The sequence below is a fragment of the Ciona intestinalis genome, unplaced genomic scaffold (assembly GCF_000224145.3).
Source record: "Ciona intestinalis unplaced genomic scaffold, KH HT000094.2, whole genome shotgun sequence".
In the NCBI taxonomy this organism is placed as follows: domain Eukaryota; kingdom Metazoa; phylum Chordata; class Ascidiacea; order Phlebobranchia; family Cionidae; genus Ciona; species Ciona intestinalis.
Genome location: NW_004190416.2, coordinates 434849 through 451066, shown reverse-complemented (window position 1 = coordinate 451066; position 16218 = coordinate 434849). Strand labels below are relative to the sequence as shown.

General features: G+C 36.1%; 1 protein-coding gene across 2 annotated transcripts in view; it reads right to left on the bottom strand.

The window, feature by feature from the left end:
- Positions 1 to 16218, bottom strand: part of LOC100186873 (rapamycin-insensitive companion of mTOR) — a 21381-nt gene continuing 5163 nt past the window's right edge. For both annotated transcript variants that reach the window (XM_026838506.1, XM_026838508.1), the window contains 28 exons: positions 15950 to 16097; positions 14832 to 14919; positions 14331 to 14488; positions 13769 to 13944; positions 13307 to 13423; positions 12614 to 12767; positions 12123 to 12331; positions 11703 to 11814; positions 11234 to 11376; positions 10778 to 10904; positions 10325 to 10489; positions 9734 to 9879; positions 9135 to 9254; positions 8599 to 8851; positions 7901 to 8083; positions 6964 to 7127; positions 6422 to 6546; positions 6065 to 6172; positions 5728 to 5898; positions 5455 to 5507; positions 4357 to 5170; positions 3914 to 3962; positions 3519 to 3621; positions 3124 to 3208; positions 2500 to 2683; positions 2015 to 2138; positions 782 to 920; positions 1 to 273 (listed from right to left, as the gene is read on the bottom strand). In XM_026838506.1, coding sequence (XP_026694307.1) covers positions 2646 to 2683; positions 3124 to 3208; positions 3519 to 3621; positions 3914 to 3962; positions 4357 to 5170; positions 5455 to 5507; positions 5728 to 5898; positions 6065 to 6172; positions 6422 to 6546; positions 6964 to 7127; positions 7901 to 8083; positions 8599 to 8851; positions 9135 to 9254; positions 9734 to 9879; positions 10325 to 10489; positions 10778 to 10904; positions 11234 to 11376; positions 11703 to 11814; positions 12123 to 12331; positions 12614 to 12767; positions 13307 to 13423; positions 13769 to 13944; positions 14331 to 14488; positions 14832 to 14919; positions 15950 to 16097 — 4009 coding nt within the window. In that variant the 3' untranslated portion in view covers positions 1 to 273; positions 782 to 920; positions 2015 to 2138; positions 2500 to 2645. The remainder of the gene's footprint in view (positions 274 to 781; positions 921 to 2014; positions 2139 to 2499; positions 2684 to 3123; positions 3209 to 3518; positions 3622 to 3913; positions 3963 to 4356; positions 5171 to 5454; positions 5508 to 5727; positions 5899 to 6064; positions 6173 to 6421; positions 6547 to 6963; positions 7128 to 7900; positions 8084 to 8598; positions 8852 to 9134; positions 9255 to 9733; positions 9880 to 10324; positions 10490 to 10777; positions 10905 to 11233; positions 11377 to 11702; positions 11815 to 12122; positions 12332 to 12613; positions 12768 to 13306; positions 13424 to 13768; positions 13945 to 14330; positions 14489 to 14831; positions 14920 to 15949; positions 16098 to 16218) is intronic.

Here is a 16218-nt window from a genome sequence, read left to right as displayed (position 1 = left end):
TTTGATCTTTAATAAAACGTTTATTATTTTGAGTGTACATGGCTCTATTATAAGGGCATGTAATGACGTAGCACGATTCAACAATACATTGCACTGTGACGTAATAAATAAGATTGTTGACGCTTCTTTCACAAATGGACGACACGCCAGCGTACTGCATCTAACAGTTGGAGTTCCTCGGAGAAAAAGAGAATAGAAGAGAAAAGAAAGAGGAAAAGTGAGAGGGAGATTTCACTGAATGGATTTCAAAGCATTTTTGGCATCTTCATAAACCTAGGGAGACAAAATTGATGGTAATATTATATTATAGATACATGAATACACCATGTGTGTCTGGTGTATTATAAGACACCCATGTTATAACTCGACAGTGAGCATGAGGTATATGAACACCATGTGTGTCTGGTGTATAAGAAGACACCTATGTTATAACTCGACAGTGAGCATGAGGTGTATGAATACACCATGTGTGTCTGGTGTATGAGAAGACACCCATGTTATAACTCGACAGTCAGCATGAGGTGTATGAATACACCATGTGTGTCTGGTGTATAAGGAAACACCCATGTTATAACTCGACAGTGAGCATGAGGTGTAAGACACACCAGTACAGTGATATCAATGCACTTAAAAAACCAAAACTGTTCTAAATTCCAAAGTAAAAACATAGCATAGCTTACAGCATTCGGAGTATAAATATAAATACACCATGTATGGCATATTAACACTTATAATACACTTGGTAATAACAAAAATCTAGAAAACATGCCACACCACCAACCTCAGTAAAAGGAACATCTTGAAATAATTCCTGAACGAATCGTCGCGTGCTTAACCTGAAGCTGTATTCGCTCATTAGCCCCACCACGTGGTTGTATAATGACAGGGAGTCAAAAACTTCAAATCTTTTCTCTTTCATTCTGGTGAAGAAAGAGAAGGAATGTAACATATTTATCTTTGCGTGGCGGGCAATGACAGTCAATATAACACGGGTGTTCTGTTCCATACAACTCAAGCACGCTTACAAGTTACCACGTATGTAACTTTGTGATTATTAAACAAAACCCCTTTGTTACATATGGAATATGTATTCACATTACAACATTTTAGCTCTAGGTTCCAAGTGTGCTTCACTATAAACCTGTCTGTGGACTGTCTACCCTCTACCTGATTATAAACTGCCTCAGTGGGGTCTAGATGGTAACACCCTGGGTGTTAGGGTAATAAAGCATTAAACCTACATTCTAGGTCCTAAATGCGTTTAAAATTGAGAAAAAATAAATTAAAAGCAAGTTTCTCAACCAACAATAATAAGTCAACAAAGTTAATAATGTTAACAATTGATAAATTACTTTGGTTCTGTTTGTTTGTTTACCCAAGAAACATAATATTGACAAAGTTTCCGCACCATTAGTTTAAATAACAACAACAGCTGAACAAATGTTGACAAATATTAACACATAATACATCAAGTAGAATCCTTTACTTAAAAATGTTAATTTTACTTCAATCATCAATTATTACTCAAGTCCAAACCAAAGTTGGGGTAATGGACGGACTTTAACCTAAATTCTATGCACCCTGGCATGCCTTACTGTAGGATCTCAGTCATATAGAATAGAATGTACATATAATTCAATGTTGGGGTAATGGGCCAACTCTGCCCTACCCAAGTCCCCTGGGCCCTGATAAGCCACACTACAGAACCTCACCCATATATAGTGGAAGTCAAAGCTTATACCTTTAATACCTCTTAACAATATACATAGATATTAGATGCACAACTTACTCTATACTATATACCATTGGTTCTTAATAATACAGCGGTTCTAGGCTTTTTCCCTACATGTTTTTTACAAGTGTTATCCAAACATCCTAATTTTTAAAACTTTTACAAAAACAGCCAAAAGAACTTTAGGTAATCGGCAGCCACAAAAATAAAATGATATGCCATTTTTTATTTTGACTTATAAAAACAACATTAAACATACATTAATAGAAACAATAAACTCACAGTAGTAGTGCAGTCTCATGAGCTTTTATCCCAACAGAACTTCCAAGGTTAGTCACAAGTTGAATGATCTCTTCGTGGAAAAGTTGAACAAATTCTTCGCTGTCAGGATCTACTGCTTGTCCTCCTTTATGTGAATTAATGTAACTTATTTATCCTCACAGCTTCTATCACTTACATTATACCATTGCTCTAAGGCCTAATTCCATGGTTAAATGTAACTTATTCATCCTCGCACGGCGGGACAACAATAGTCGGTTGTACCACGGGTGTTCTGTTTCATACACCTCGTGCCTACATTAGGCATTGAACACAAATCTCTGATTTGAAGTCAGGGGGGCCTGCTAGTCCGCAGCATCAGTGGTATCAGCATCGAATCGAGTATCTTTCGGTTACAATGCAAGCCCCCAATCACTTTGTGTTTCTCACAGTTTAAGAAAACATGACTATTAACATCTCAATGAATCATATATGATATCTATGCTCACCAATATAACACAGATCACTTGATTCGCTGAGAAGGCTGTCTGGTGTTCGAGCAAACGAGGCTTCTGATTGGTTGCTACGAACTGACTTTGTTTGTTTCATCATAAGCGCTGTGTGCGCTGAACCATAACCACCTAAACCCCGAAATTTATGACCGGGTGGGCTTCGTAGGGGTTTCCCCAGGGTCTACATGGGTGAAAATGGGGTTACATTGAGGGGTGAGGGTAATTTTATTGGTTAAAGTTAAAAATCATGAACATTTAGCACTGTAATGGTCATCTAATTGGCCATACAATAAGTTTCAATTTTTTGCATGAATAAGAGCTAAAACTGCCTTAGACAAGTTTTTTTCAATACCACAAGACCAATGGAATTTTTTTGTAAAACTTTCAACTTAATGTTAAAAATACCCAAAAAATTTGGAGTGCTCAGTACCCTATACATTGACATGATGTGCTTTACCAATACAACCTAGTTCTCAACCACCATAAACACATACAACACACACACAACTCTCCATAACATTGCATGAGGTGGTTTATCAAATTATACAACCAATAGTTAGCACTGTTATCACCTCATACCACACACTCATAAAACACCATACACATCAAACACACTCCCACCTTGATCCTTATCCATCATATCTTCATATAATGCAACCAATGAAGGTTTTGTTTCCTTTGATTCTTCTTTGTCCAAATCAACTCTCTGTTGGTAAAACAATGAACATACTAGAACCAAATAATACAGCAGATTAAAGTTCATATTTTGTAAGAAATTAAATTAACTTTGTATTGCTTTTATTGTATTTGAGGTTAAAAACAACCAAAACTTGAGCAATTATCACAGTATTAGAACCAGAACTACAGCATACCTAAGTCTATATTTTGTACAAAATAGTACTTGAACTTTTTTCGTGTTTTTAAATTTTTTTCATTTTTTTTATGGTTAAAGGCAAAACTAACAACAAAATGTAAATTGCAGCAACCGACAAACCAACCACACACACAATACAAACCTTCATAAACTTATTAAAGTCACTTGGTACAACAATGCCAACGTAACGAGTCTGATGTAGAATTGATATTTTATCTTCGTGTGGTAGAACCTCCATCTCGGGTCTGTTGGTTAAAATATTAAAGTATTGTTCGTGTTTTAAACAGAACTTTCTCACTTTGGTAAAGACGAAAAAAAAATCTTTTACACAAATGGTTTAGTAGTTAGGTGATTGCATCAGAACTAAAGAATAACTGGCCCTAGAGGCACGATACTGCTACCATTGTGGGCGTATATCATATGTCTTTGTGCGCCTAAAGACAATTGCTTCAACCCAGTGGTCACTAATGGGTTGTCCAAATTATCAGCCATACACAACATAAAAATGTACTTTCACAAAGTTACAGAAGTGCTAACCTGGTAAGACTGTCGGTTCTATTTCGTAAAGCACGGGCGGCTGTGATACCTATGATGTTACAACAATAATATTGAAATAATATTACCAGCTTTTAATAAAACATTAGTAAAAAACAATAAATAAAGAATAAATTACAACATATTGAAGCCCAACATAAGAGCATAGGCATCACATTTTTGTGGTGAAATCTGAGGTAACATTGTTAAAATACAATTACATTTGTGAACCTCCTTGATTAACATGGTGAATGCAATATACTTTGGCTCTGCTTGTTTCTATAGACACATAACAGCAGGGTAAGATCTGGGGTGACATTGTTAAAATACAGTTACACTCATCAAACATAGGGAACCTAACTAATTAATGTGGTGAATGCAATATACTTGGCTGTTCCTGTTTTTTTTTACACCCGTTAAATACAACCAAATATAATTAAACCGACCTTTTGGTTTTGTTAACTTCCATCCTGGTTCTAATTCACTCATTGTTTCATCACTATCCACTACTATGACATCACAACGCTCCAGATTCCTCGATGGGGAAGTTGAATCAACGATTCCGGAATCTTGCGATATCTGAGTGTTGCCACGTAACCTGCTGAAAGCGAACTCACTTTTCTCACTCGCATCACTGGTGAGCAAGTTTGTTTTATTCTCCACCACATTGCAGGTTTTGGTTTCCACTTTAACATACTGAGGCATGCAAGCAGTGGGTGACTTTAATTCCAATGTATCTGCGTGAACTAAGACTTGAGGGGGCTGTACAGGTGCCACAACACCTTGAGGGATTTCTCCGTTTAATTTCGGTTTTCGAACAAGATTTAACGTCCTTGGCGCCTCTAGTGTTGGTTTAGATAACTCCAACATATCAGGCAACGACCTGCTGCGTTGCGAATCAAATTTATCGATTGTTTTTTCGTCATAAACCATCTTTTCTTGCTCCCCCAGTGCTGACCCAGTTTGCCCTGAATTATTAGTGTTCCATAAGGATGTCCTGGAGCCGTTTTTATGTTGGTCATCACTGCGGATTTCCGAAGTTTTCACCGTTTCAATGGAAACATTAGAAGATGAAGTAAGCGTAGTGGAGCTGTGTAATCGACCAATCGCGCGGTCGCTGCTCCCTAGCGCTAACGGTGGATGGTCCTTTACAACGTCGTCGTTGTCATGGTTATCTCCTGTTGCTAGGTGATCGTTGGTTGCTATGTGATCCGACACATAACCAGAAGATGAGTCGTCATGATGCTTATGGTTCATACCCTGTGTGATGTAATAATACGATTATCTGCTCATAATCAAACCATGGTTAACTTTTTACAACTTCTACAACTAAATTGACTTTGATTAACGAATTAAACTTAATTATCCACGCATGGCGGGGCAACGACAGTAGTTATAACATGGGTGTTCTGTTTCATACACCTCGTGCCTGCTTACGGGTTACCACTTATTTGTTGTTAAAAACAATTTAATTATTGTTTCATTTATTTAACAAGACCAAATTGCCAGTTATATAAATACAATTCTGACATCACAATGCTTACAAACAATGATCCGTAAGCGAGGGATTTGCTTCGACTTTTCTTTGTAAAGAATTCTGTAAAAAAAAAAGGATATTACATCAAAAGTTATTGTGACATTGTAAATGTCTATGCCATATTGATCATTAATTGACCAAATCTGGCCTAAGATCAAGGTTCTTGAAAAACAAAGACCTGACCCACACAGAATAGAATATAGATCTACGCTATTATAAATACCTATGACATCACTAACAACTATGACATTATAAGTCTGATGACATCATGAAAACTTACCAAGAAATCGGTCACGCATCCTCGGTTTTGGTCCGTTACCCACGGCAACGGGAGCTCCGTGTTTCTTCCAATCAGATTTCTTCAGCGAGGAAAATGATGAGTCGTATGATGTCATGGTGATGTCATTGGATGGACTTGGTGTTTTACTGCTCAATGGTGATGTCATAGAACCTGATTGTTAAAAACAATACATAGGTAAAATCTGAAGATTGTGAAAGGCAATGGCAAGCTATGGATCTGAGATTTACGGCAGAGTTTGCCCATTACCCTACATCCCTACTTGCTTGCTTATATATTATTTATCCAAGTGTTTTAACCTTTATTTTTTACTCCTTACCTCCAGTCTCAGAAACACTTTGTTCTGAACTAGCGATTGAATCGCTTGCCGAGGTTTGAGTCGTGATGAAAATATAATCATCTTGGGAGGAGGGCTTCTTCTTTGATTCTGGAGTAAAATAAAGATGTTTCAAATAAATGTTGAAAACTAAGGTTCCCCACGTTTACAACTAAAAGTAAAACGACATTTTAACAATGTCAAAAAACTGAATGCTTGTAAAAAATATATGATGCCGGTGATAAGTTTTTTATTTAAAACCAAAAAACTCAAAAGTTACCTTTTTTTTACTGTTTAAAGAGTTCCCTTTAAATATCACACAAAGAAATAATTACTAAAATCATCAAAAAAACAATTTACTTTTTTTCAATGACTCGTTCCGACTGAGTGACCACGGTTTTAAGATCTCCTCATTGGCTGAGGAAGAAGGTGAAAGGTCAGAGGTCGTCAAGCTTAAGTTACTGATGCTTCCATCGGGGCTGAATCTGGTGGAATTAATAAAATTATTTAATTACGCGGCAATGAAATGCATAAAATATCTTTTATCTCCCTGTGGCGGGGCAACGACAGTCATTAAAACACGGGTGATCTGTTTCATACACTTCGTGCTCGCTTACAAGTTACCGCGTATGTAACTTATTTATCCTAGCATTGCGGGCAACAACAGTCGTTATAACACGGGTGATCTGTTTTATACACTTCGTGCTCGCTTACAAGTTACCGCGAATGTAACTTATTTATCCTTGCATGGCGTGGCAACGACAGTCGTTATAACACGAGTGATCTGTTTATACTAGAAACTCATATCAATATTTAATATATATACATACCTGGCTGACTTAGACTTACGTAGGGATATATGAGTTAAAAACTAGTGGAGATATATATTTATACACAAATACCTGCTCGACTTGGAGTTACTACTAGCATTGGATCGTTGTGAAACTCTTGAAGTGGATTTTTTGATTGACAGGTTTCGTTTCAAATGTGGGGTGACTACGGGTACAATGGGGGTGTCGGGGATTTCCCTTTGGTCATCAAGGGTGTTCACCATTGTTAGTACGCTCTGTGGGGTAAAAGGTCATGGGTTAATGGGTTGGTAGGAATTAATTTCCGGTATGAGCCAACTCTGGTCTGTCTATAAACTGCCTCAGTGGGGTCTAGATGGTAGCACCCTGGGTGTTGGGGTAATATACCTACACCCCAGGTCTCAGGTGTGTCTCACTAAAGACCTCACCATTATAGAATAGAATCTCTATTATTGTGTGTCTATAAACTGCCTCAGTGGGGTCTAGATGGTAGCACCCTGGGTGTTGGGGTAATATACCTACACCCCAGGTCTCAGGTGTGTCTCACTAAAGACCTCACCATTATAGAATAGAATCTCTATTTTTGTGTGTCTATAAACTGCCTCAGTGGGGTCTAGATGGTAGCACCCTGGGTGTTGGGGTAATATACCTACACCCCAAGTCTCAGGTGTGCCTCACTGAAGACCTCACCCTTATATTTATTAGGCTTTGTTGAAACGCTCTGTGGGATAATTGAGTAGAATGGTGGATAAATAAACAAGCTTTGGTTTAGAATAAATGAGAATTATATTTAAACTTATTATATACAAAAGGCAAAAAGTTTTTAAGTTTGACTACTGCGGAAGTAGCTTTTATTCGGAGTACTTTTGTATAAAACTGACTATATATTGAGAAACATATATCAACACAATCTTTAAATATATTGGAAATCCACTACAGTACTATACACACTTACATGACAACATGTTTAATTGTTTAGTTAATAGTTTCAATTCAAAATATTTCACAATTCCAACAAAACAGCACTAACCTCCCAACCAAGACATCTAAGCTCCTCTACACCAGGTATAGTTTGGGCGACGGCACTCAAACAGTAAACGCAAGTTCCTTTGATTGATGGCTTGTCAGTTTCAGACGCTAACTTTGATATGATGGGCAACGCACCACTGGATCGTAACAATGCAAGCCCCCACACAGTAGAACCAATATGCGCCTGTGGAGTATTTAGTGTTGATTGTAGCTTAACCATTTGAATAGAAATATACCATAAATAAATGTATGAAGATGGTTTTAATCTTTTGACAGAAATGTTTAAAAATAAAGATAATTGTGCATATAGTTTGGTTACTTAAAAACATAACAGTCCATAAATATAAATGACATAAAAAGATGAATGTTTATTGTTTACCCTCGCATGGCGGGGCAACGATAGTTGTTATAACACAGGTGTTCTGTTTCATACACCCCTTCCCCACTTACAAGTTACCACGTATGTAACTTATTTATCCTCGCATGGCGGGCAACGATAGTCGTTAAAACACGGTTGTTCTGTTTCATCGCTTACGAGTTATATAGGTTACTACTGCCATTAAGTGTCTTGCCCAAGGACACATATGCCCACAATGGTGAATCTGTGGCTGCCTCAAGCTCTGAACCAATATCATCTTAGCTACAGTGAGCCTAACCAATGTATCAGCATATAGTCATTAATCAACAAAGCAATCTCACCAAAGCCCACAAACAACTTTTCAGCTTCAACATTTGCCCATCTTCACCAGCCAACTTATTCTCACATCCATTCATCTCAGTTTCCGGTGATTTTGACGAGTCATGGGTATGACCAAGCAGTTTAATTTGCTGACTCAGCGTTTCAGTAAGATCCTTGCACGCCCCTTCACGCTCTAGTAACTTTGCCCCCTTCTCGTGCTTACATAACTCCCCGTATAAATGGGCGGGTAGAAACACAGATTGACGATATTTCCTACGATTTAAACAAAACCTTTATTAATGAAATAAAACTTAACATTTTACAAAAAAATTTAAAATTATTACTACTCAAAGAACATATTTATTTTAAAAGAATTCTTAAACACAATTTATAAATACGTATATTTCCAAAGTATAAACATCTCAAAATGGCTTAAATCGTGATCAAAAGATATGAAAAAACAATCAAATCACTCAAAATTCAGCTGTTACGAAAATAAATTAAAAGTTACATGAAATTAAAAAACTATACAAAGGAGCAATGAAATTATTCTCACCTGTTACCGCTTCTTCGTACAAACCCATCTTCCTTATTTGGTCGTTCGAAACTCGTCAGCGATAGTTTCAGCAATTCTTCAACATAGAGAACATATTTCTCGTTGTACTGACTTCGCCACCTGTAGAGATTGGGGGTTTACTTATTTAGATATGGGAAGCAAGTAAAATAAAAACTGTTTAATTGGGAACAGCTTTTTCCAGATAAATTGTTGCTACGTGTTTCCAAAGGCTTTTTTAAAAACTTATCAACCTAGTTTTAGAAAAAAAAATCCTAACAAAAACTTCATTTATCATAAAACGAATTGTCTGCAAATCTTTTTAAGACAGTTTATTTGTAGTAATAGGTCAACGCATGTAGTTTTACACATTACTATAGATAACTTGTGTAAATAGGTCTATGCAAGTGATTTTTTATTCATTTTTAAAACACTTTTTTTTAAGACGATTTACTTGTGTAATAATACGTCTATAACTGCTATCTGGCCACCCCCCGTTTTCGTCAGGATGCTTAATGTTCCGACGCCTATGGTCCATGCAAGTGTGTTTTCAATTTTATTCATTTAACATATTTCACATTTTTATATCGAATAATTTTTACCTCCCAAGCTCCCTAGTAAGGTAATGGTTCTGCGAAAGATATTCGAATCCTTTAGGATCTGAGATGAATCGACACACGAGCAGCGAACCACGATCACCAAGATGAAGGAGTGTCGGACGTAAACGGACCACTGCTCGTAGGTATTGCTTGGATAGATATCATATATATTTATATTAAAATCGATGTTACTATTATTTTATGTAGGCTTAGTTTTCCAGGTTTGGTTTAGGCAAGGGTTGGCATTACGCCAAAACTATGTATTGTTACTGGAATAGATATCATATATATATATGTATAAGATAAAGATCATATAAAAATTTATTTCTATAAATCTATCCTATAGGAGTGCATGGCATGCAAGAAGATCTAGGATTTAGGCTAGAGTTAGACCATTCCATGACGCAAATTTTATTTTGGAAAGGTAACAGGGTCAGGTCCTTGTTAAAAAAACTATGATTTAGGCCGGAGTTGGCCCATCACAGGACAGCCAGGTCACTTATGTATGTCTTTCATGCAGTCTCGGTTTAACCTGTCATGGCCTCCACCTACAACACCACTATAACTACAAGGTAAGCTTTNCTTCTGACTTACCTTATCATAACACGCCTCGTGGAGTATGTCGATCGCTTCCGCTGTTACCTCGTTACTACGGTCGAATAGTTGGGTGGTAAGCAACTCTGACCCCCAGTGGTGGAACCCGGGGCAATTTGTTCGAAGTAAAACTCTGAGAAAGCCGGTAGCATATAATCGGGATGCCTGTGATGTCATAAAGGGTTAGATAATTGGTGTGTGATGTCAGAATAAAAAAGATAGAAAAAAGTGACAGGATGTTGAAATATAGGTGCATGAAATAAATGTAGGAATAGACTTTAAAAAGATTTAGATTTACTGTATCTTATAAATAAATAAAACTGATTTTGGTTTAATTACACCTGGCTGCAACATTTTATATTCTATTCTATATTGGTGAGATCGTACATGATGGAGAGAACATAGAATGCATGGTAGTAACAGTTTATACATTAGCTACAATAAGATACATACCTCGTTACAGGTTTTAAGAACTTTACTTAGCACTGCTCGTGCGTTGTTGTTTTGGTTGTAACGAAGCCCGGATATCATTAGTTTGATCAAACTCTCATGGGTGGTCTCACTTGCTAGGTCCAGGTAACTACGCATTGAGAATACATTGGTGTAAGAAGTATCACTACACAGAATATAAGCATATACTATTCTATTCAGTATGGGTGAGGCCCTTGAGGACCTGGGATGAGAGAATATAGGCATAACACAAAAAAGTAATTTTGGAGTAAACAACGTTTGTTAAGTGTGTTGCCCAAGGACACATACACCTATCAGTACCAACGCCAAGCCTTAAACCCGGTATCCTTAAGTTACAAGGCGAGCACCAAACCACCAAGTCATATTCAACTTTGTTATATAATTACTTGATAATTACATGAGAACTTATCTTTATAAATACTTTGGTCAAAAACTTACTATTTATAAACTTTGCATTGTTGTAATATATTGTCGCCGTGTCGATGACCTGACAATGAACCCAATATGAGGTAATAGTCGCGTGCACATGTGACACCAAGTGACCCATTTGACCTGCTGTAACCTCCAGTTTCTGTGTTTGTCTGAAAAGGTTATTAAAGGTCATTGTGGTTATGGGCCCGGCATTAATAATTAAAACTTAAAATATGTTATTCAATTTTAGAGGTTATGCAATTTGATAGCTGAAATGTAGAACTGTTTTTTAAACTGAACAGTGAGCATAACGCGTATAAATACACAATCCGTGTCCAATCCAAGAAAACACCCATGTTATAACTTGACAGCAAGCATGAGGTGTATGAATACAATATGTATGTCTGGTATAAAATAAGCTTCCCATGTTTGAAGCATACTATTACATACACAGATTACAACACAGACTTTTACAACTAACATATTTTTAGCAAACCTTTGGTAAGAATGCGAGAATATCCTCTACTAGATTGCGCAACAATCGTTGACCCTCCTGGTCGGAGTTGGAAAGGAATTGAACCATGTGACACGCTGTGACCACGTATATTCTGAAACAATAAGCATTGTTATGTAAAGAAGGGAATACTAAGTCAGTATACATCTCTGGTCTAAATCTCAGGTCCCATGGTATGCCTCACAGTAGGACCTCACCCATATAGAATAGACTGTGCATATACAATGTTGGGGTAATGGGCCAACTCTGGCCTAAATGCAATGTTGGTAGGGTTAAAACAACTTTAGACCAAAACCTACGCCATGCTGCGCCATAGGACCTTACCTATATAAAATATAACTTTCCTCAAAGGTAAAGCTCCGCCACGAAGCTTAACAGAACCAACCGACAAACAATCCTCACCTGTTATGGTCGTGCCCACCATCTTGAGCGAGGTCGATCGCCGAGAACAATTTACTCGACGGAAGATAGAAGTAGATCAACCTCCTGAAGAATCTTCGGACGGTTTCATCTACTCCTAGGTTTTGCAGGAAGATGATGGATGGTGGAGATAAGAGAAGGGAACATAGAGATCCCCAATCCCAGTCTTCTTTTTCTTTAGTTGTTAACACCTGTGTTGTATGGTAAGGTAACGATACGGTATTAAAAAAAATTATTTTTTTACACTAAATTTTGTACATAACCCTCACATTTTTCAAACATGGGAAACTTTTGAATAATTAGGTGAATGCAATATACTCTGGTTCTGGTACTCCTATGGCTCTGTTTTTATCAATTTTTATTTTGGTGTTTCAGTTTTTCTTCCATCCACAACAACCTCCCAATTTTGTGTTTATTTGATCTCCATTACTTTATTCCAAGAAAAATAAAATTAAATCCCGAAAATCTCTCACTTTTGTGTTTTTAAGAGCAAGAAGAGTCAGTTCCTCCGAATGATCACGGATGATGTTCAAAGATCTATTTCTCCGGATGAGGGAGAAGGACGTTGGAGTCGTGTCCAAGGATGTTCCACTGGATGTGCGGGATCGTGGTTGGGAGGATGGCTCCCTGGAGGAAGAGGAGAAATGAAGGAATATTAAGAGAAAAAGTTTTTATGATAAATTTTGGAACAGATGATTTTGGATGTAGTGTGATCATCGAACATTATAACCAAAAGGGCAAAAAACATTTTTTGATAGAGGAATTTCATGTAGTGTTTTGGAATATTTTAAACATAAAAAAATACAGTCAGTGTACATATGGGCGTAGGTATTATCACAAACATAGGCGCTTTTTATTCGGAAAAAACAGTTTTTTTTTTATGCAATTCACCATGTTACTATCTTTTATTGAGTATTATCTTTTCATTAATGTAATATCACCAATTTATTCTGTTAACCAAGATTCTTTATATAAATATTACAACAGATTTTTATAAGTCACCAATAATAGAAGTCACCATAAAGGTATTATAACTTATTCCAAAGCACGCATATATACTCTGTCATGTTATGTTTGTTGATTAATGAAGTGCAGACAATTTTATAGCAGGCTTGGCTACACTTATAGCCCATGTTAGACCACCCTATTCACCAACACAATCTCACCTCTTAGTTTGCTTGACATTGTATTGAAGTTGGTTGAGATATAAACTATACGTATTAGGGGGGCTTGTTAACATGGCATGGACTTCACCCAACCTTTTCACAGCTAAGTTGATTCTTCTGTAATAAAGTGTTTTGTCAAAATCAATTAAAATATTTTGGGGCATTTTTAAGTTAATTCTTTTGTAATAATGCATTAGGTCTGTCATGAGAGTATATATATCTTGTCGTAAAGAAATATTTAAAAAAAAACCTGATATTGTCTTGCCGAATACCACATGAAACATTGGAATAAACTTAAATAAGAGGTGATGTGAAAAAACAACTGTTTTCATGAATTTTATTTCATAATTTTTTTATTGTTAACAATCACAAAAATAAAAATTTAATTAAACAATTATAAAACTTTCATGAATTTGTTCCCATTAAGGCTGCGTTATGGATGAATGAAATATATTTACTCACAAATTCTCCTCCAAGTTAGTTCCGGTATTTTTTAATAAATCCGGGAGCAACCATTGATTGGTGGAAACATCTTTATGAGGTAACAATCGACTATTCAAGTGCAACAATGATCCTAATAATATGGTGGAAGATATCGCTGATTGCGCATCACTGGACACGGCAACACTGCTTAATGCCTGGAAAAGAGAAAAACTATATTTAATAACAGTCTTATATGCAGTTCTATATACAGTCCAGTGGAGCCCTAAGATCAATTTCTTCGTTTAGGGGGAAAATGAGCTACCAAGTTTACAACAAAACAATATCTTCTTTATCAGAACATTGTGTTGGACAGCGAGCATGAGGTACGTGTGTATAGGAAGATACCAATGTTATAATTCGACAGCTATCAGCGATATACTCCTATATACAGTCTGGTCTCATGTAGTTATAGCCTGACTGTTTGTGGCATGAAAATGTCACAATACTTAAAATCAGTTGCATATACAATGCCATGACTGTAGTACAAAATATATGTAGTCTTGTTTATCAAAAATAAAACGCTCTATCCAGGCACACTCACCTGCAGTAGCCCGCTCTGTACAAAAGAAGAAAGCAGGATTGCTAGATGTGAGTTTACGAGGTCCGGTCGCGAGGATGAATGAACGGGGAGAAGTGACTTTGTTTCAGCGACAACAAAACCTTCAGAATGTCGCCAGTTGTCACGGAAACTACCAGGAGCTGGAATAGACGGGTATGAGAAAATATGAGAAATTGGGAATGAATGAATGTAACTTATTTATGGTCGTGTGGGGGCAACGAAAGTCGTTATAACACAGGTGTTCTGTTTCATACACCTCGTGCCTGCTTATGAGTTACCACAAATGTAATGATTGTCTTTATGTATGGCTGACTATTTGGACAATCAATTATTGACCACTGGGTTGGGGTAATGTTTTCTAAGTTTCTTGTCTAGGACACATACATCCACAACAGTAGCAGCATCGGGCCTTGAACTCGATATCTCTAGGTTAAGATGCCCTTATAGTATAGAAACCAATAGAATGTATGAGATTCTAGAAACCTGCGGCTTTCAATGCTGTTTCAAAATCTTCAGTCCATGTTGGTTCATTGAAGTAAAATAAATCACAAAGAACGGCGAATATTCCTCTCTACAATGCAATAAATTTACTTTGGTTATGTTGGCTCTACAATGTCATTAAAATACTTTGCTTAAAATTTAAACTATTGCTTTTAAAAAATATGTACTTTTTAAATCTATAATTTTGCGTATTTCTTAGTTTAATATTTTCTACTGGCATTTTATGTTCAGCTACTAATATATAAACAAAACAAAATGTACAAGCAGTGACTTTAGCATAAGGTGTATATATATAGAGAGAGAGAGATAACTTGTATCTTTTTTTTCTTTTAATATACACTTTCTTTCTGTTTAAATATATACAAATAGCTTTCTACGTAAAACTACTCAGCCATACAATGTATAATATACAGACATACAATGTGCTAGCATTTACAACATATGTTGTTACGTCCATTACTAGGAATAATCACAGAAATTTTACATCCATTTGTTTTCATGAAACATGATCCGATTGTTAATTCGTCCAAACAGCCAAGAAGCAATAAACAATATATTACATTCATTAGTCATTACGTAACTAATTAACTCATTAACTTTTAATAATTATACTAGTATACTTTATAAAGTATCTGAGACTTATAAGAATACATTACAATAATTAACAAACATTACATAATAAAAAATACATTACAATAATTGAAACTAACTAAACTGAATTTTACTTTTAAGTTAAACTTGTGTTTTTTATACTTTAGAATAGTTATACTACATTAGATACACAAAAAAAAGATTCTCACTAAAATTTGACAGTTGTATACAAACATACTACATTTACCACAACAATTAAGCCCCAATTAAATATGAACACAAACATTTTGCACTGGTTTTAATAGCAAAGCCCAATTTAATTAAAAATTTAAGAGAAGGGAACAAAACAACAGTGAATAAACGGGAAAAACTAATAATATTATTATATTAATACAGTCTTAATATCGACATTATAGGGATACACATAATGTTCCATTTACAACTAAGTAAAACCTTTTATTATGATCCAAACAAAGCCATTACTCATCCATTATGACATCATAACTTACTCTGATGTTATTGTAAGGTATGCGAATTGCGTTTACGAGCGAACCAATCATATCCCTTGATTTCACGATGTGGAAAAGTCCGTCCCACGTTCGTAGCAACGATACGATCGCCATTTTGCTTGCAGCGAATCGCATTTCTAGCTCGTCTCTGTTTCAAAAAACACACGTTTTAATTAAGTGTCAATGAATGAAAGAACTAATGTAATAAGTTGATCGTTGCGCGTGGGGGCAACGACAGTTGGTATAACGAGACTCTTCAGATTTAATCA